The 22,856-nt window shown below is 36.2% G+C and overlaps 1 protein-coding gene across 1 annotated transcript; it reads right to left on the minus strand.

Moving 5' to 3' along the window:
- Positions 1–14,761: 14,761 nt before the first annotated feature.
- LOC103401865 (probable glycerol-3-phosphate acyltransferase 3) lies at positions 14,762–17,128 on the minus strand. Its single transcript, XM_008340575.4, has 2 exons — positions 16,314–17,128; positions 14,762–15,975 (listed from the first exon to the last, which is right to left on the minus strand). Exons 1-2 carry the CDS (start codon positions 17,037–17,039, stop codon positions 15,088–15,090), a joined length of 1,614 nt encoding a protein of 537 aa, XP_008338797.2. The 5' UTR covers positions 17,040–17,128; the 3' UTR covers positions 14,762–15,087.
- Between the last annotated feature and the right edge of the window lie 5,728 nt (positions 17,129–22,856).

Here is a 22,856-nt window from a genome sequence, read left to right on the forward strand (position 1 = left end):
CACGGTGATAGATGCTCTCATCCACCCATTGTCTAATCGTACCAATAGTTTTACGATTCATCTTGGTCCAATTGGCATCAGACATATTTTATGGCTTGCTATTAATACCTTCAATTGGCTTATGGAGATCTTTACAATAAAGCATGTCCTCCATTCTTGATTTCCATGTAACCCAGTTGGAGCGGGTGAGTTTCATCATAATTGCACCCTCCATTCTAAATGGATATCAGCCAAACCTAGCTCTGATACCACTTGTTGAGAACGTCGCATTTAAGAATGGGAAAAACAAGAATAAACTACGAAAATCGAAAAACAAATAACCAAGATAGATAACACCAAGAATTTACGTGGTTCGGCAATATGTGCCTATGTCCACGGGACAACAACAACAATCTTTTACTATATCAATAATGAGTACAACCAATAATTTTGCCAAATTTCTAGAACTAGAACTTGACGAAAAACCTGAAAGAACAAGAAAAGAAATACACTATCTCTTTTCTTTTCTCTCGCACACACTTTGCCCTTACAACATTCTCTCACTCCAATCCCTTGAGTGGTACACAAATCATTGTTGTGCTCCCTTCTCAAAACTAGTACAATAGCCCATTTATATAGACATAATAAATGTCTTCTTCAATAAGGATTATTAATCCTAATTGGAATCTAGTTATGAATCATACTCCAATTGAGAAACTAACTTCAATTTCCAATTGGGAAAACAATTCCAATTGGGAAAATAATTTAATCCTCTAAGACTATAATTCCTTATAGACGTAGGACAACTTATCATGGGTTGGAAAAACCCAACAACTCTTAGCAGTGTGTGCAGTTGCTAAATTTGACATTTCTACCACCTGGGCTTGGTTAAGTTTTGTTCTTTTTCCCATCTTTTCTTAATTCAAAGGGGAGATTCAAACTCAAGAGTCTCTTGTAACATTGCAAATTTAAGTACCACGAGATTCAAAAAACAATATGCGATTCCAGTTTTTTCTTTTTAAGAGAAGATCCTAATAGGAAAGAAAATAATTTGAAGTGATTATTTTTTTTTTGAACAAATGATATTATTTATACTAAGGAGGAGAGGGTCGGCTTAGCCGCCTCATAATGGGCTAGCAATAATGTGGTTCAAATTCGCCTCTGGCGATAATTGAACCTAAGATATCTCACTTACAAGTGAAGAGGAATACTATTAAACCATTGTAAGTGATCATATTTATTAATAGATAACTAAATTGAAGTAGATGAATCATGTTTATTATTGCACACATAAGGTATGGGGGAAGGAATTTTTTCTTTCTCTCCTCCGTGAGAGCCTTCTGTCGTGAGCGCCTTTCTTTCCTTTGTGAGAGTAGTGAGTGAGTCCCTCAACCGTATTGATACCTTCTCAGCTATCCCCAACCATCTGGGTTCAATCATGCGATTCGCAATAAATCCCAAATCTTTGAAATAGCCATAAATCCCAATTCGTTGAAACCCACCACAAATCCCTATTCTTTGTTTTGTGCCATAAATTCCTTCAGCTAATCCCAACCAACAAGGATGGTGGGATTAGATACTCGGGGGTTTGGGGAATTTACTCCATCACCTAACATTGGCATCGGGATGATGGCACTCAAGATGTCCAGAAGATCTAGCAGCTCCGGAAAAAAGGAAGAAAGTTATTACCATCAACAACCTAGGACAATTAATGAGAAGAGGGTTGTTGCAACTACCAGCAAGTCGGAAATTAAAAGATGGAGGGTTTCAAGTCAAACAAAATAGAGGTATCTTCAACCCATTATTCTCTTTTTGGTTATTGTGAACTTATTAAAGGAACAACAAAGTAGATTTAGGGGGAAAAGAAGACCAAAATTCCCAAACCCAAACCTGGGCAGGTCTTCAACAATTTACCTGTTGTATACATATGTGAATTCAATTTGTGCATTGAGTTACGCCAAGAGACAAATGGCGCAACCAAAGGTAGAAGAACTGGTGGTCCACCTAGAAAAGTTTATGGATTTGTCGACAATGGAACATGGGATTGAATTGGTGGGAGTAGCTTTTGTCAACAGAACTTTAAACAAATTGGGGGTCAGGAATATCTTTCGGTCCTTTTGGAAAGAGTTGGGCGAGATTGAAGTCAAATGGGTTCGGGACAACACCTTCATCATAACCGTCCAAGATGAGAGTACGACCACAAAAATTCTAAATCAGGTTCCTTGGGTAGTGATGAAAAAAAATTTCTTGGTCAAAAGGTGGCCCAGGAGCTTGCTCTGGAGGAAGTAAAAGTGGATATGGTTTCATTCTGGGTCCAGATTAGGGGATTGCCGCTATATCTGACCTCAGAAGCCAATGTCAGACGTCTCGCTAATGAAATTAAGGAGTTCATGGAGTTTGAAGATCTTTCCAAGGTGAGAGGTTTCCTTCGTGCAAGGGTCATGGTGAATACTTTTAAACCCTTGACCACAGGCTGTTGGCTACCAAGGGAGAACAATAAGGATACTTGGGTTGAGTTTAGATATGAGAGGTTGCAAGATTTCTGTTACCGTTGTGGGATATTAGGGCATACAAATAATGAATGCTCTTTCGAATCGATAAAGGGATGAGTTACTAGATACAGGGAGTGGACAAAAATGGGGCCAATACGATAAGTGGTGGATTTGGCTAGAGCCATAATATTTGGTGCCGGTGAGAAAATGCTTGCTGGAGTTATGAGGTATGGGGCCACGCCCACATCGCAGCCGAATGTGGAAATAAAAGAACAGGGTGTGAGAGGGGAAAATGACCCCAACCCATTGGACCTAATGCAAACAGAGGAGGTTCATGATGCCAGAAAAGGAAGAAAGAGAAGGTACGGGCAGAAGTACAGAAAGGCTAGGGTGGGGAGTAATCCTGCACAGTGGATCATGACTGAAGGCACTCCAAAAATAACTCACCACGTGTTTATGGGATACCGGCCATCGAGCTTTATTCAATCACACATCCTTGGAGTACAGTCAAGGCAGATGATTAACCCATCAGTTATGATTTAGGAACTGCCATAAGAGGTTGATACTCAAACACAAATTGAGGATCTAAGCCTAACAATAGTTCAAATGCTACCACAATTAAGCATGGAGACTGGTGCAGGTAAGGAGCATCATAAAAATTTGGAAGTTTTCCCGGCTTCTCGGGCTGAGACACAGGAAAATGAGATAGAGCAATCTAGCCGTACAGAGGCCATGAGGAGCCAATCGAAACGGGGATCTAATAGCAAGACAAGAAGGTGTTCCAATTCCCACAAAAGAAGGTTAATAGTGGTGAGAGCAACGACGTTAGAAAAGGAAAAGCTACTGAGAGGCTTCAGAGAATGAGTAACAAGGAAAGATGCCTAACGATGGAGAGAGCTATATATGTAGACGAGGAACTCCAAGAAGTCTCAATTGAATATTAGGATATGTGGAACTATATGGATGAGGTCTTAAAGACGGAAAGGAAATCACTCATGGCGAAGAGCGGGAAAATCTTCCCGAGGTGGTGGTGACTGGCTTTCAACAGCCGTAAGTTCACCTTGACTCACCTCTTTTAAAATTGCCATGGTCTTGGGTCGGACACAGTAGTTCGAGCCCTATATGGGCTGATAAAGAAGCATAGGCCCTCTATGATCTTTCTATCTGAAACTAAGATGAAGGATCATATCATTGATGGAGTGAGATGTCGTATAGGGTTTTTGGGTGGTTTTAATGTTGGTTCGATCGGAAAAACCGGTGGGTTAAGCTTATGGTGGGACCGATTCACTAGACGTTGATGTCATTTATTCCTTAAAAAATATTATAGATGCACGGGTTAGAGAAGTGGGTGAGCAAACTTGGGGTCTATAAGACTTTGTATCAGGCGGAGAATGAGGAATTCTCAGGGTGGATGAATTCTGGCTATGTGAAAGGGACTTTAATGAAATTATATGGGGTTTTGAGAAATTGGGGGGGGGGGGGAGGGCTCAGATGCTCTATAATCGTCCAAGAGGAACGTATTAACAGAGGTTTTCTCAATAGTCAATGACTAGAGTTGTGGCCAAGTACTATTGCCACCCATGCTACGGTGATGGGCTCAGACCACTGTTCGATCATCATTCAATGTAAGCCAGGCACTAAGAGAGGAAGAAAGCAATTTCGGGTTGAAGCTTTTTTTGGCCAAGGAGGAAGATTGTAGGGAGTTGGCTAAATCCTGTTGGCAGAGACCTTGCGAGGGGAATATGATAGATAAATGGCGCAAAACGATCAATGTTTACTGATCAAAATTAATCCAGTGGAGCAAGAAGAAGTTTAAAATGAGAGACCAACAAATCGAAAAGCTCCTTGCTTTACTGGACGAACTGCAACTGAGGTAGGGAGAAAATGTTGAACAAATCAAGGAGTTGTAAAAAAAGGTTGATAAGTTATGGGAAGGATGAGAGTTTTTGGCAGCAGAGATCCCTGGTTAAATGGCTTCAGAAGGGTGACGCCAATACCAAAATTTTCCATCAATCTACTCTACAAAGGTAAAAGAGAAACAAGATGTTGAAGATTAAGAAGAAGAATGAGACTTGGGAGGAGAACCTGGGGAAGGTTCAGAACTTGATTGAAAACCACTTTATGAATCTCCTCAAAACCTGTGGGCACAAGGAGTGGGGATCGATTTTGGACTGCATTCCCCTGACTGCCATTAATGACATGAACGAGTTTCTGACAACTTGGGTCACGGTGGAGGAGATCAAAGCTGCGGCACACCAAATGGGGGGACTTAAGGCCTCAGGGCAGGACGAATTTTAAGGTGTATTTTATCACACATTTTGGGAGAGAATTGTGGTCGAAGTTAATGAGTTGGTCAGGGCTATGATGACTGGGAACAGTTGCCTTAGTCAGATTAATTATACTCACCTTGTGCTGATTCCAAAAGTACATAACCTAGAGACGGTGTCGTAATTTCGACCGATTAGTCTTTTCAACTACTCCTACAAAGTCCTATCCAAGGTGCTTTCGAATAGGTTGAAGCCCATTTTGCCGAACCTTATCTCTCTCATGCAAAACACTTTTGTGGCGGGTAGACAGATACAAGATAGTATTGGGATTACACATGAGCTCTTCCATTTCCTAAAGCTTAGGAAAACATAAGGTAAGTTCGAACTTGGTGTCAAGTTTGATATGCACAAAGTCTATGATGGGGTGGAGTGGGACTTCCTGAAGGCAGTAATGGAGAAAATGGGGTTTTGTCCTACGTGGAGGAAGATTGTACTGGTTGTGTTAGCACGGTTAGCTTTGTCGTCATCCTTAATGGACAACCCGGGGATAAGTTTGCTTTATCTCGATGACTACGATAGGGAGACTTTTTATCCCTATACTCATTCCTTCTGGTGAGCGAGGTTTTATCTCGGATGTTCAGTCAACGGTGGAAATGAGACATTTGGATGGTGTGAGGATGAACCCTAATGGCTCGGTAATCTCGCATCTCTTATTTGCCGATGATATGTTGATCTTTATGGATGGCAGATAAAAAGAACTGCACTAATTTGGTACAATTATTGGGTGAGTACTGCTCAGCCTCTGGGCAGGAGGTTAATCTTCAGAAATCTAGTGTGTTTTTTGGTGCAAACATTCCAGCGGTTGCTTCAGTGGAATTAGGGGACATTCTTGGAATACCTACTGCTAGTGATCTCGTCACCTATCTAGGAGTTCCTGCCATTTGGGGTTGATAAAAAAGGTAGGGACTGGCCTATGTAAAGTTAAAAATCATGGGAAAATCCAAAGGTGGAAACGAAGTACATTATCACAAGCGGGAAAAGAGATTATGATAAAGGTAATGGTACAAGCTATCTCTGCCTATTCGATGAACTTATTCAAATTTCATGCGGTGGTGTGTAACGAGTTGGATGCTCTTATATTCAAGTTTTGGTGGGGACAAATATGTGGGGAGAGGAGAATCCATTAGGTGGCGAAGGAAACTATTGGCCTACTGAAGAGTAGGGGAGGCATGGGATTTAGGATTCCTGGACTTCAATGATGCACTCATAGCAAAACAGTGATGGTGCCTCATTCATGACCCAATGTCCCTATGGGCTAGAGTTTTAAAGGCTAAGTATTTTCCCCACTGCTCGTTTCTTGATGCCGAGTGTCGTGGGTTTGGTCTAGTTTATTGGTGGGTCGAGACCTACTGTTGAAAGGGGCACATTGGTAGATCATGGGAGGAAGAGATATGCGTTTATGGGTTGATAGATGGATCATCTCCCTTCCCATGGGACATCCAATGCTAAGGGGTGAAATGACGTTATCTAGAAACACTCGGGTTAAGTTGCTAATTTGTGAAAATTCCAAATCTTGGGATATTGACTTTCTTATGGCATTTTTATCATTGGAGGAGAAGATCACAATTCTTGATATTGTGATTGGAGACACTTCTAAAAGAGATAGGCTTGTCTAGCCCTTTGAAAAACGTGGAGGATACACGGTGAAGTTGGGGTATCACTAGGCACATTCAAGGACTTACAACTTAGAGGGTCAGCGCCCGTCCTACATTAGACATTCCTCGGAGCAAGTTTGGAAGGTCATTTGGAAGTTGAACATTCCCAAAAAAAATTCAAAATTTCATGTGGAAAATAATATATAGGGCCCTTGCCACGATGGTTGATCTTTTCAAGAGAAAATCTTCCTACTCCCCGATATGCCCTATCTGCCAAGATTGTGATGACTTTGTGAAACATCTTTCCTTCAATGTCCATAGGTGGAAGCAATATGGTTTGGTGGGGCGCTAAACTATAGGGTTGATAGGGATGGCATCTCAACATGGGCGCATTGGTTAGAGTACCTTATCAACTATGACCGTTGGGCTAACTAGGATAAAGATTGGCTACTCTCTCATGTTGCCTTCATATGTTGGCATATTTGGAAAACGAGATGCAACCTCATTTTCAACCAATGTGAAATCAACCCGTCAAAGGTTCTTCTTGCCATCTCAAATGCAGTGGGCACTTTTCTCAAGACGAACCGTAAAAATGTGGATCATCCTGCCTCTATCTTTGGTGGTGTTGTTGAGGAAACCAGATGGTCCCCTCCTATTTCCCCTTCATCAAAATCAAAGTAGACACAAGCTAGGTTGCTTCTAGTGGATCAGGGTTTGTGGGGATAGTCATATGAGACGACGATGGCAAGTTTTTGGCGGCTGAAGCCATGGTATTCCTGCATAGTTGCTAGTTGGGCATTTCTTTGGGACACATATGGGTTATTCTGGAATCCGACTCCCTCGAGTCTATCTCATGCTTGGATGGCTTATTGGAGAATGGTAGTTGGGGGAGGGGGCTTATCCCATTTTGGTGAAGGTCGAAAAACTAGGGGATTCCTTCTAGGACTATGACTAGTCTTGGACTCCAAGATCAGCCAATATGGCGGCAGACTTGTTAGCGTCGATGAGATCTCAGGAGATGTGCGATGTTTCGTGGGTCAATCGACCTCCATCTTCTTTGGTTTATGTTTTTAACAATGATGGCTTACCTTGCCCACTTTAAGTTGTTTTGGCTGTGTAGGTGACGACACTTTTGCACTTAGTGCGGTGTCTATCTTCCTTGTATATACCTGCATTGCTTGGTTGGTTGTGTCGTGCTGGTTGTTGCCTTGGTGTAGGCTTTTTGTGTAATCTTGGCATCTTTGCCATGGTAATGAATCTCCAGTTTCCATAAAAAAAAAAAAAAGGTATAGGGTTTGTGGAGTAGGAACGACAAATGTCTTCCAAGGTAAGTGGTCGATGAATATGCCACTTGTATGACATTGATTTCTCGATGGGCAAGAAAAAGAGGATTTACGTGGCACTAGTACCCTACTAGGATGGCGTCTCATGCCAACGAAATAAAGAAATTTTAATTTCTTCTTGTCTACATATCCTTGTTTCATTGGCACGAGATGCCACATAACGGTGTATGTTGTTCCATGTAATTTTGTCTCCAAGAAAAATGCCTGCTTGGTTTAGTTTGCTTAGACTTTCACGCGTTTTAACTATTCATACAACCTTATTTATTTCTAATTATCAAATTGAATAATTAGATGAAAAGAATAAAATATAATTAAAAAAAGAGATGTGTGAGATGCTAAAAGAAGAAAAATATAGGCTTTTTAGCCAAAATGGTTCATGAGATTTGTATAACTTATCACTTTGGTCTTTGTGATTTGAAATCAATAGAATTTGTCCTTGAGTTTGTCCACAATCAATCATTTTGGTCAGTCCATATAAAATCTCTATAAAATAAGGATAAAATGACAAAAATACCCTCAGTTTTTGTCAAACCATTTTGACCTATTGTTTATTATATTGAGGGTAATTTTGATCCTTATTTAACATAGTTTTTCACTGAATGACCAAAATGATTGATGATGGACAATCTCAGGGACCACTTCTATCGATTTCAAATTTTAGGGACCAAAGTAAGGAGCTAGGTAAATCTTAAGGACCATTTTGGCTAAAAAGTAAAAAATATAACATACCTCCAATAGAGGGGAAAAGTTTGTGACCATCTAAACTTTGATTCACATGTTTAATTTAATAGACCTCCCACAGAGGGAATAAAAGTTTGTGATCCATTATTTGAAGATGCCAACAAAGACATTAGCTACACCCAAAACGTAAACAAATTAATAAAATTATGTGGAAACCAAAATACAAGCATTAAATTGTGTGGATACCTGGGCGAAGAGTTTATTTTGAAGACTTACATTTTTTGGGGTTTCTCTAACATACACCATATGAATTGGGCTAAAATCAACTTTTTAATTTTTTTTATTATAAAACAAATGCATAGGAGTGGGTTTCGAAAACCAAAAACCAAAAACCAAAAAATGAACCAATTGAAAGTCGAGTCGAAATTAAAAAAATCAATATGAACTGAAAACTACTAGTTCATTTCGGTTTTGATGGTTCAAAAATCGAACGGTACTGACTGAGATAAAAATTAATATTTTATTTATTTATTACAAATTTGCTTCGGACATTAAAGTCAATGCTGTTTCTACCAAATGTTTGTGTTTCCTCTCATAAATGCCATTCTGTTGAGGAGTGTATGGACATGATATTCTATGAACAATCCCTTTTGATTCTAGAAAAGTAACAAACACTTTACTCATATACTCTCCTCCTCCATCAGTTTGCAAACATTTAATGTCAGTGTTGAATTGATTGGATACAAAAGCATGGAACTTGATAAATGCAGAAACTGCTTCAGATTTATTAACTAAAGGAAATATCCACAAGAACCTTGAATACTCATCAATAAAACTGATGTAATATCTATATCCTTCAATTGATACTTTTGGAGAAGGCCCCCATACATCCGAATGTACTCTTTCAAACATAAAAGTAACACTACTTTGTTTTACAGGAAAAGATTGCCTACACATTTTACTGGAAATGCATGAAGTACATAACGACTGAGAAGAATCTATACTAACTGGTACTTTTGCTGCTTTCAACATTGCTGTCAATATTTCTTTAGAAGGGTGTCTCAGCCTCTTATGCCAAATTGCAGTCTTGATCATCTTTCCCACAAAGCCAGCCTTCACATCTTGTGTTCCTTTATTCACATAGCAAGATCTTGAAAACACTGTCACAGGTTCACAGTAATATATGGGACATGTAAAACATTTTTGAGGAATAAACAATGATCCGGAGTAAAAAGGTTAGTAGAACCAATATGCTTCACATCCAAACCTTGACCATTTCCAATGATTATCTTTTCATCACCATTGTATGCAGTAGCTTGGGTCATATTATTGAGATTTGCTGTCATATGGTGAGTAGCTCCAATATCGAGCACCCATGTATCAGCAGCAGAAAACCCATGTGGTTGAGACTTACTTGATGTTGGAGAGAAACTAGATGGACCTTGTGCAGATAAGGCAGTGAGTGATGGAGGTGGTGGAGCCCCTTGATATGCATAATTGTTCCTGTCAAAACACTCTAATGCAGTATGACCCTTCTTTCCACAAATCTGACACACCAAGATTTGATACTGATTGGCATTAGTGGTACTTCTGAAATGACAATTAGGTGCAGTGTGACCTCTCCTTGAGCATATTTGACATTCAGGAGTAATTGATGATCTATAAGTAGTATTCCCATTCCAATTCTGCCAATTTGAACCATTCTTTGACCCACCATTAGATGACTGACCATTAAAACTGGACTGAGAATTTCTGCCTGGATCTGAAAAAGTGCTATTCGACCCCTTATTCGTGTTGCCAAAGTAAGGTTTTGAAGCATTGCTTCCATAAGAATTCCTGTGAGAATTGAATGACCCTCTATTTTAAGAATTAAAGGTCCTCTGATTACTGCCAGTAAACCTATATCCTCCTTGATAGTCATTAGCCCATATATTGGAACATTCACCTCCTTGATAACCACTAGCCCCCATAGATGAGCTTTCACCATGATAACTACCATTGGCTTGATAGGAACCAGTATGTCCTTTACCATTATCTCCATTCATATACATTGCTGCCATTGAACCTGTAAGAACTGAAACTCTGGATTCTATGGTAAGTTCAGCACTAAGAAGCTGTGCACGAAAATCTTTCAAAGAAATTGGTGTCTCTCTTGCCAAAATCACAGTTCTAATCCTATCAAAATCATGTGGTAATCCAGTTAAAACAACAATAACTAGATCATTTTCTGAAACCCTTTATCCATCAGAGATTAACTGATCTCTTATAGCCTTTAATTTCAAAAAAAATTTATCAATCGAATTCCCTCTTTTCTGTGCAGTATGAAACTCAGTCTTTAACTGATTTATTCTCGAAACTGACACAGATGCATAACGATCTTGTAAAGCACTCCATGCTTCCTATGATGTTTTACATCTAATAACATGCTCCATTGCATCATCAGATAAAGTGGCAATGAGCAAACTGAGTAAAGCCATATCCTTTTTAACCCAATTCTTATAAGCAGTAGTGATCTCTCTTGTCACACCAGTTTCAATATGTATGATATATTTAGGTGGACATGGATTATCACCAGTAAAGAAATCCAGTAAATCATACTCACACAAAACTGACTGAAATTGAAAATTCCACTTAACAAAATTATCATCTTGCAACTTCACAGTGAGCATTCCCAAAAGATTTTCGATCTTCACAGATTCTATGGTATTTTCAGACATATTGACAATCAAGATTTCAAGAATTTATCAACCAAGATTTCGTATATGATAAACAAACAAGATCAATTCAAGCGACCATCTTTGGCAATCGGCCTTTAACAGAGGAAATATACCTGACTACTACAAAATGCACTTGCTCCGGCAATCGGCCTTTAAGGAGAGAGTATACAAATCAAGAAGAAAAATGGCAATTGGCCTTTGTGAACATTCATTACAACGGACAAACTTCAATTGGCTATCGGCCTTGTAAAGCAATGAAAGGAACAAAAAAGAAACTCACTAAGACAAAATAGCAAACACTTGGCGTGCATTGCTCTTCCTGGCCCAAGAAAACTCCATAGACAAGCATGTAAACCTTTCCCAAGAAACCAACGCTTCTCATAGATCAACAATCTTCCAAAGATACTACAGCGGAAACCAAATGATCACCCATGGCGATGATACCATATTAACACTACACTATGAATCGAAGAAGAAGAACAGAATAATATCAAGTTGTAAAGAAGCAGAGAGAGAGAGAGAGAGAGAGAGAGAGAGAGAGAGAGAGAGAGAGAGAGAGAGAGAGAGAGAGAGAGAGAGAGAGAGAGAGAGAGAGAGAGAGAAAGAGAGAATGAATAAAGATTTGTATATTTCAGAATGGATTCGATACAAGTCTTAGAGAGAAACTTTCTATTTATACATGCTCATTTCTGTCTTAGTAAGTTTCTAACAAACTAATAACCACCTTATAGCTTCCTACAATCCCAACTAACTATCTAACTGACAATTGTGCATGAGATTTGGACTCATGATTTTTTTTTTAATACAATGGATACTAAGCAATTGCTAAAGCAAATCATGTGTAATTTGGTTTTAAGTGCTGATATATTACTTCCAATTGTTAAAAAATATTTCCTTAACATGTATCTTAGGGAAAATGATAATAATGGTAATATATAAGTATCCATAGTTATGCACATTAAACTTTGAAGTTAATTTACTACCCTTCTGCGATGGACCAGTTAATTTTATAGATGGAAGTCATGTGGGAGGAAAAGAATTGGGAAACCATTTCCTGAGTATTTGTACCATGCATTCAAGGTTTTGTTTTGAATATTTCCTCTCATTCAATATATGATAAAAAGAATTAGGACCACTTCTATCGATTTCAAATCTCAGTGACCGAAGTGAGGAGTTAGGCAAATCTTAGGGACCATTTTGGCTAAAAAGCCAAAAATATAACATACCTCCGGTAGAGGGGAAAAGTTTGTGACCATCTAAACTTTGATTCACATGTTAATTTAATAGACCTCCCTCAGAGGGAATAAAAGTTTGCCATCCATTATTTGAAGGTGCCAACAAAGACATTAGCTACACCCAAAACGTAAACAAATCAATAAAATTATGTGGAAACCAAAATACATGCAATAAATTGTGTGGATACCTGGGCGTGAAGAGTTTATTTTGAAGACTTACTTTTTTGGGGTTTCTCTAATATACACCATATGAATTGGGCTAAAATCAACTTTTTAATTTTTTTTATTATAAAACAAATGCATAGGGGTGGGCTTCGAAAACCAAAAACCAAAAAAATGAACCGATTGAAAGTCGAATCGAAACTAAAAAAATCAATCTGAACTGAAAACTATTAGTTCGTTTCGGTTTTGATGGTTCAAAAATCGAACGGAACCGAATGAGATATAAATTAATATTTTATTTATTTATGTTGTGTATTAATTTTTCAAGCAGAATTCCAAGTCAATCATTAATCTAGTTTCAATCCAAGGCTAGATAAACCTAACCTTAGGCCCAAATATGTTGAAAGCCTTATTTTTTTTTTCTTCATTTTATCTCCAGTTTCAATGTTAAAAAGACAAAATAAAAAAATTGAGAAAAACTGAAACCAAGCCAAAACCAAAATACAAATTGAAAAAACTGGACCAAATCAAACTGAATAGTATTTTCAATTTAGTTTTCAATTTTGGTAAAAAATTGAACCGAATGAAATCGAACATATACTCCAACAAATGCAATACATCAAGCAAGTTTGTACAATACATTTTTGTCTATTTGATTTGCCTATATCATTAAAGATGCTCTACCATGAGACTTACGTCTTCTTTTTGTTTGCTTCTAACTGTCATTGCAATATTTTATAGACTTGGATCTCTCCCCTTTCATCCCCTTCTTTTAATCTAGACTGTTCAAAAGAAATGGCTTGAAGTTGTGTCGCATATTTAATGAGCTTCATTTTATTTTATTTTTATTGCTTTTGTTCAACAGTCCTTCCTCTTCTCTACTTATGTCCACACTATTTACCTCTTTCTTTTGCACATCAGCTATATAGATGGCTCCTCAAGTTGATTTTGACGCTGTAACAAAACTTGACAGCTATCTCAAAGGTCTCAAAGCTATCAGGGAAGTCGGAGAGAATTCTTGGATTGCATCGTCGTTCTCATCAATTTATTCAACAATTTTCACATGCGCTACACAAAGGGAAGACAATAAATTTTTGTGTATAGCAAGAGACTTGTAACTCAAATAGTTAAAAAGTATATAATTCGACACCTAAAAGTATACTCAGACCTTCCTCCTTCAATTTTGCTAAAATATACTAGAACCCTTCTCTTTCAATTTCGCTAAAATAGTCTAATTAACCTTCCTCTTCCAATTCCGCTTGTATAGAAAAATAAAAAAATAAAATCAAAATAAAACAACATATAATTATGATTCAACCCAATTACATACAGCTACAAAATTATTGGTTAGAGTCATTGTTCCGGATCACTTAGCCCACCGGTGGGTCTGGATCACTTGGATCGGGTGATCATATCATAGTAATGGGGATGAAGTAGACAATGTATTAAAAAAAATGAAATTGAGGTAACAAATCATCTTTACTAGTGCAAACGTATGGGGCTTTAGATTATTTCCAAGACACAGAGAAAATGATGTATTTGGAATGGTTTCATTGTCATAATGACATTTCAGTTCAATAATACAATGTTACGTGTAAATTTCTATTAATACGAATTGTATTATTGAAATCTTATTTATGTATCTCTAGTTTCAATTTTAGAGGTGTAATATGTTGTTCGGTCTAATGAAGATGATGTGAATTCGGAATGCACATGTTGGAATTCAAGTTAATTTATTGTGAGCGGTTGGATTTTTCTCTCTTTCTTTGCATGGACAAGACTTACATGACATGGGTATACTATCATAGTGGCATTTCATGTCAATAAGATAAATATGTGCGAGTTTTTGTCCAAATATTCTTACTTCTTTGGCATGAAACGTCACATAATGTAACAGTCTACTCGTGCCAATTTGTTCTCCTTTACTTGGGGCCAGCGATGCAAGGTGAGAATTTAGGCATAGTTTTATTTTTAAAAACAATTTGTTGGGATTGTCATACCATTTCGTTATGTGTATAATAGGATCAACTACTAAAAGAAAATTGATTTGCTCCTAATTTATAAAAAAAAAATCCACCATTTTCATACCTTTTTAATTTCAGTGCACTATTATCCCTCAACTAAATGTAGATACTTGTAACTCAAGTAGTTGAAAATATTTAACCTCACAAATGAGATCATACTCTGAGTCTCTCTTCCTCAATCTCGCTTGTATGTAAAAGTCATTAAATTAAAACAAAATAAAACAACTTATCATATATGATACAACCAAGTACATGGTTATTTTACAAGAGGATAAGCTCACGTAATCATATTGACTCACAGCCATGGGTTTGTGGATCACTTGGACCACTTGGATCATTTGTGGTCTTGATCACGTAAAACCAATCCCAAATAGATAATACCTAATTGATGCTTACATTACATTACGTTCAAGATTTTCTCACCATACAGATGCCTTATAGATCTGATGGTCACATACTGGAGAAGGACTTACAAGTCATGGAAACACCGATACCATGACATCCTGTTCCATGTAAGTCACTCTCTACTGATTCACCTTGAGCTCTTAAAGCTCCCATCATTACCTGCCAACACCATATACTTATCTTTCCTTGTGAGAACGGTGCACTCAAACCCTAAAGCCTTACCTATCTCATTTTGTACATGATTGGCAACTTCAAACCTTGATTTCCCTCCAAGATTGCATGTTTCTTGTTCAGGCAGTTTATCAAGGAGCTGGAGGGTGTAAACAGGATGTGGATTCATGAAATGAAAAACTGGATCCAAACTTTTGAACCCACTAGCACATGTACCATAAAACATATTTACTTTCACATCAACGGCTACAGGAACAATGTCATCAGTGAGCTCTGCAAACAAAGGGCTGAACCTCAACAAATATGGCTCTCGGCATGTTGTTCCTTCTGGGCAAACCACAAGGTCTCCTTGTTGCAACAGTTTCTCCATTGTTTTCGCGTCTCTCTCTCTATCTCTGGTTAATCCGATGGTTTTCATGGGGGCAATTTTCTCATTGACTTTGCTCAAACTGTATGTGACAGCAGAGAGGGATTTGTCAATGGCTAGTTGGACATAGAGTGGATCTAGGAGGGTTCTATGGTTGCAGACATAAAGTCTTCCCCTTTGTTTTTGGGCATCATTTGTTAGGGAAATTGGGGATTTGGGTTTTGAAATTGTGGTGATTGTGCCTGTGAAGGCCAAGATTGGAGAGGAAATGCTGTGTGGGAGAAAAATGCCAGTGAGGAATCTTATGATGCAGATGAAAATTCCTAGAGGGAAGTACATGAACATGGCTAAGGTGGCTGCTGGGGTTGGGAAGAAGGCCAATCTTCCATCATGGAAAATCAAGGGTTTTGGGTATTTTTGTTTTGCTAGGGTTTTCCAGTTTTGCTTCTCAGCTTCGGTCACCATGTAAATCTCCTCCTGAAAAACATAAAAATGTGGGTATACGATATTTTAAATCATTTTAATTAATTTTTAGGAAGAGAAATTCGACGTAGGACAGACAAACATACTATTTTAGCCAACATACCGTATTAATATTATTATTAAAAAGGAAAACATACGACACCCAAAAACGATTACTCCTAAAAGAAAACTTTCTAGTCAAGTGACCATGTTATTATTAAAAAGGAAATATACATAGAGTTGCTCATGCTGCAAAATCAACATCAAATTGAGAGAGAGAGAGAGAGAGAGAGAGAGAGAGAGAGAGAGAGAGAGAGAGAGAGAGAGAGGAGTCAAAATGATCATTGACCAACCTTGCAATGAGAAAAGAGTTGCTCATGCTGCAAAAAACGATCTTGGCAACCAATTATGCCAATAGTTTGAGAATCTGTCTTGATCTCCTCTCCAAAAATTATATTTGGATCAAAACAGTTAGTCTTTTTTTCCTCCATCAACCCCACAAAGTATCCAGCAACAACTTTTAGCTCTCTTGCAACAACAACATCAACCCCGACATAATCCTTCAACAATCCTTCAACCATAACCCTAGGCAACTCACTCACTCCCACTTTTTTCCCACATCTCATCACCACATCAAGCCCTTCACTCCCAACATCCTCCAAAAAAAACTTGGGCAGGACAGCTGTCCCAACCCTCATCCTATTCTTCCTAATCCCAAAAAAGCACAAAAAAACCATAATATTTAGGCCTAACTCTCCACCAACCAAAAAAACTAGAGGGCTCAAGAGAAACAAGATCATAGCTCTCAAAAGCCCTCCAGCCTCAAAGGCCACAAGCATGAAGTAAGGAAACAGTGAAGCTGATGACTTCAAAAGTGCTTCCTCAAAGTGGAAAAGCACTGTTTTGTTTGAAAGCACTTTTGCCTTTTGAGCAAGGGTTTTGAACTTCTGAAAGTTGAAGTGGGTTGCATGGGGCTGGCTGGCTTTGTGTTCTGGAGGGGATGATGATATGTTGATTGGTTTGCTGTGGACTTGGAAAGAGGAGGAAAGTGCTTCTAGGGAGCATAGATTTCCAGACATCTTTGGTGCTTTTGCTTACTACATTTTTGCAATAGATGCAGCATATTATATATTATTACGAGGGGTTCATTTATGATTCCTTCACGGTTTAGGTATGAGTCATATATTTTCATTTCCAAAAGGTGCATAAAGTTATATGAAATATGCTAAGAAGATTAAAATTTTAAATTATTATTTGTATATCACGTAAAGTGGTGGTTAATAGTTAAGCTTTGTTTTTAGTGATTTGAAGAAGAATTTAAACCATCAACCGTCACAATATGTAATTTATTAAAAATGATTTAAAAATATGATATCTCTAACGTCACCAAGTTGAATACATGGATTTGCCAATTTAAACTATGAAGATTTTGTATTTATATATTTTGGAAAATAATATATGTTGTATAAGTCAAGTATTTATATTTATATTCGAACACAATAAAAAGTATTTATATTGACATATATTTTTGTCCAAACCTAAAATTTATATTTATATTTTTTGAAAATCATATCTTTTGTAAAAACAAGCTAATTGATTAACTGTTTTTTATGAGATCATTAATTTTGGGTGAAATAAGACTACAATACTCTTACATTCGACAAAAGATAATGTACAAATTGATATGCACATATCATGTAATTTTGTTGATTACATACCATGTCATATTAGTAATTGCATTTTATTGGATATATATATTTATACATTAAGTTGTACGAAATACTTCCCATGTAGATATTCACAATTTCGCATAGGTTTCGAGAACAATTTTACTCACCATGTAGAATTAGTATGTGGGTAATGCTAGAAAGACTAAATTTGTAGACAAAATTTGCAAACTAAATGATGTGTCATCATAAGAATGAGCATGTTTATCAACGTTCAAGTCATAATTAATCCAATCCCCAATTTCCATGCCATTTAGGTTGCAAAATTTAGTCTGCAAATTTAGTCTTCATAGCATTATCCTAGTATGATACATGAAACTAATTAAATCATATTTAATATGAAAATTTGGGTGTAGTCAAGTTGTCTAGAACAATGTAATCCTTACATGCCCCAAAGTTTAAAGCTCCCTCTCCATAATTTTTAGATTAACAACAATTGTGCATGAGATTTGGACTCATGATTTTTTTTTAATACAATGGATACTAAGCAATTGCTAAAGCAAATCATGTGTAATTTGGGTTTAAGTGCTGATATATTACTTCCAATTGTTAAAAAAATATTTCCTTAACATGTATCTTAGGGAAAACGATAATAATGGTAATATATAAGTATCCATAGTTATGCACATTAAACTTTGAAGTTAATTTACTACCCTTCTGCGATGGACCAGTTAATTTTATAGATGGAAGTCATGTGGCAGGAAAAGAATTGGGAAAACATTTCCTGAGTATTTGTACCATGCATTCAAGGTTTTGTTTTGAATATTTCCTCTCATTCAATATATGATAAAAAGAAAAACATGCATCTCTATGAATGAAGGACTTGTATTACCATGGCCTCACTCATACACAAATGTAATTTCCTTGGTATTTTTCTTGGTCTATCGCAAAAGGACAAACACGCGAAAAGAGAGAGAGAGTGAGAGGGGGAGAAAGGGGGAGAGAGTTGAATGCACACATACGATATGGGTGAGAGTGGTTCAGATTCACTACTAGGTCTGCGTAGCCAACATAATCTCTGGTCTTCTTCTCCTATATCTATCTAATATAGCATATCTATATAGTAGAATAAAGTGTTATGGGCAGTGTTGCGAGTGGCAGTCATTCAAAGGTGAATATTTAACAGCGACCAACAACCAAATCATGAAATATGTCTAAAACTGAACCGTCCAAAAGAAACCTACCTGCATGGGCATTGGCCAAACTAAACTAAGAAGGCAAGAGCTGATAGAACATCGATCTCTGAGCAAGTAATGAACCACACCAAACGTAGCAACCAGTGAACCAGATGTACAGAGATAGTCTTTGATATATAGAACCAATCAACGCATGACAAACAGAAGTATGAAGAAATTGAATAGGACGCATGCATACTAGCTATGCATGTGGTAAAGAAGGATAATGTTAGGGATACCAAAATTTTAAACTAAATTTGCAAATCAAATAATGTGTCATCAATAAGAATTTGATCTCCCTAGTATTATCCGGTTAAAAAATACATTAATTAATGCAAGAGAGAAAGTAGAGCATGGGGATGAGAGAGACAAAATGAATGAGTATTTGGGTAATCGAGTTCAATGTTCTCTTGATCACTGGATCAAGAATTTATATCATCGATTCATAAATATTTATGTCTAAACCTTATGTTTAAGTATGTCATGCATACTCAAAATCAAAATGTACTGTACATTAAATAATATAAGATGTTATATTTTTATACGATATATATGACGTGAATACGAATGAGAATGATAAAAATTTAAGTCAATTTAAGTAAAAATAGACTATGTTAAGTAAAAATAGACTATGTATGAACTTTGGATTGCTGATCGTGAAGCAATGGCACATCGAATAAAGAATATATTAATATCCCACTGAGAAAAAAAAAAAAAAAAACAAGAAAGTGATGGCCTCTTTAATATAGATGTTACGTACCCATCTAAATTCATTGTTTACCCAATAACTTACATGTCACGTAACTTCAATCCTTCCAAACAAAACAAAACACAATAAAACAGTGCAACACGGGTCAGAACCATGACAACTGTCAAATGAGTTATAAGCCATTAACATGACACATCAATATAGATAAAACGTGTAAAATAAATAAGTATTCCAGTTTCTCTTATTAGGTTAAGAGTTGTTTTGATCTCATTGGGGCTGATAACAACTTATGCACTTGATGTTGGTTACGGAAACCATAAGAAATCTTCATGCATAAACATATATTAAACATATATACTCAATGCTTTTATTTGGGGAAAAAAGTATTAGTAACTACGTTTATTTTTTACAGTTTACATTCGAATTAAAACTACCCTTCAAAACAAATTGGCATGTCATGTGAGCTGGTTACAAAATCTCAATCCTCAAATGATTATCCAACCTGTGCCACGTTCGTATTACATATATAGATATCCACATCTCCTTCAATCTCAACATCCAACAAGAAAATTAATTCAGCAATTAGCGAGGTAAGTAATTAACTTTTGGACAATACAAAATCTTATATGAGTCATTGAATAATGATTTTAAATAAAAAGGGGTGTTTATTGTAAATGGTCTTTGAAATTGATCCACACTATGAAGATGTTCTTTGAAATTGAAAATTGATCCATATAATCCCTGAAAATAGGTGTCGCAAATCAATGTGGTAATTTCGCCACAATTCTGTTATATGCTGATATGACACATAAATGAGTCCCACAAGACTCACGAGTTTTTCTATCAAATGATCCATGAAATTTACTCACACCATCAAGATGGTCCATGAAATTGAAAATCGATCAAAGTAATCTCTAAAAATAGGTGTTGCAAAATAATATGGTCGTTCAATCATAATCCTGTTAAAGTTTTTGTTATGTGCTGATGTGGGTTTAAAATTTGATAATTAATTAAAAAAAAGTTTTCAAAGTACCTTTTTGCACAATGTGATTATCTCAAGGCAAAACTCGCCGCTCTCCGTGTCACCAAGATTACCGGGGGAGCGCCCAACAAGCTTTCCAAGATTAAGGTTGTGAGGATGTTGATTGCCCAAATGTTAATGGTGATGTCACATAAGTCATCTCCAATCCAAGTTGTCATCAAAGTTGGTCTCGATCCTAGTCCAATTCGATGAAGCGTGTCAAAGGGTGTAAAGATGAGCGTCTTGATAATTTCTTTTCCAGAGAAGAGATGGCAAAGGGAAGGAGTTAGAGGAGTGTGGGTTGAGATTGGAGGTGATTGCGAGACTGGGTTTCTAGGTTGACAACCTTTTTAATTAAGTATTAAACCTATTTCCAATTTATTTTTAATTTAATTAGACTTGTGGAACTCATTTATATGTCACATCACCACATAACTGAATTTTTTGATAGAGTTGTGATCATTTTGATTTGTAACATTTATTTTCAGGAATTACATTAATCGATTTTCAATTTCAGTGATTATTTTGTGAGTTAATTTCAAATACCATTGTTAGTTATAAATCTTATAATAAAATGAATTTCAGGTGAAAGATCACTTAAATAAATATATTTAAGATATGCAAGTGATATTGCTATTTTAATTTATTATTCAGCAAAAGGTGAGTTTGACCGTTGGATTAATTAGTCTAAATTAGTCTAAATTAGTCTAATTTTAGTGTCTTTAAAGTATCATATAGTCTTTTTTTACTACAATTCTGTTTTTAATTATTTTAAAATTTTCTAATTTCTTATATAGATAATTTTTGTATGATGAATAATTTTTGTATGACATTGAATTGTTGCAAAAAATGTCAAGGATTAAAGTGAATAAAAGGAATTACAACATATTTTATGTTTTGTGTGTGGATATACGTAACGTCAACTGTCCCGAACAATTAATAGATTTATTACTATAGTGCAACGTGTGTACAATCTAGTGAACTGAAAAAGTTGGAATTTATTGCATCGCCTTCGTCAATACATATTAACCCTAGCAGAAACACTTAATTTTCAAAAAAAAAAAATGAAATTTTAATGAAAAATTCTCGATACTGTTCATTTTAACAAAAAAATATATTTTTATACTAAAAAATCAATCCTCATAATATTCACTTTACCTTTTATTTTGTTCTTATATTTAAAACTCAAAATTTTCAAACATTTTTCATTAGTTTTTCTAAAAAAAAAAACTCTAACTATCTAACTGCAACTTTATTTCCAGGTTCTTTAATATCATTTCCTGCTGAAAAAGAATCGCTATAAGCTTCTTGTGAAAAAATGTTTGGTAGTCAATAAGGCTACAATGACCGGTCCAATGACTCACACCATTAGGAACTTGCATATATGGAACAAATTCGCTATCACATGACAATTCGATTTAATAGTTATTTTTGTATAATTTTTTTTTCACATGATATTACATTATTTGCACCTCTGTAGTACTACTTACCTTGTACAAACCAATAATACAATGGTTCAAGCACATGAGATTCTATCATTGATATAATATTATTAGTTTGAAACACTACGTGTATCTGAGGGTGTATTAAAGTCCCCAAGTCAACAGAGAAGTGCCATGTTGGACTCCCACCTACGCCTTAGTGACACGACGAAAACTCATTAATTCGAGAATAGTATAACTGTAGCACTATCATGTGGTTTTATCAATCTACACACGTTATAAAATACATCTTACTTGTAATATACAGTTACATGAAAAGAAAAAAAAAATCATGTTTATCACAACATGGACCATTTTTCTCTTGCGTGAATATATTAATCATAAGTGATATCACTATTTTAAGATAAATTAAAAAGGGGAAGGAGGGTTTGAATCAAGAATACAAAATGTTCAAGAAAATGATTCTAACCACCAAATCAATCAACCGCTTGCCTCTTGCATGAATATGATCATAACATATTACAAGTTAGAATATCAACCCAACTTTTTTCCCTCACAAGAAAAACGGTCGAAACCTTGTGCTAGCAAATTAACATCCAACAATAATTTTTATGACTGGTTTCTGATTGCATAACAATACATTGTTTATTTTTGTCCAAAAAAAAAAAAAAACAATGCATTGCTTATTTTTTCGGACAAACGATGTTATTTACATTAAATGGATGAAAGAGTTGATTAAACCTCATGATGGGCTAGAAATAATATGATTCAAATTTGTTTTTCACAAAAATCAAACTTAAGATCTCTCACTTACAAGTAAAA

The sequence above is a fragment of the Malus domestica genome, chromosome 15, assembly GCF_042453785.1.
Source record: "Malus domestica chromosome 15, GDT2T_hap1".
In the NCBI taxonomy this organism is placed as follows: Eukaryota; Viridiplantae; Streptophyta; class Magnoliopsida; order Rosales; family Rosaceae; genus Malus; species Malus domestica.

Bases quoted from the DNA above. Each gene is read 5' to 3' on its own strand.
- LOC103401865 (XM_008340575.4), bottom strand. From the start codon at position 17,039: ATGTCTGGAAATCTATGCTCCCTAGAAGCACTTTCCTCCTCTTTCCAA. The intron at 15,976-16,313 runs GTTGGTCAATGA...TATGTTTTTCAG, and splicing joins AACTCTTTTCTCATTGCAAG to GAGGAGATTTACATGGTGAC.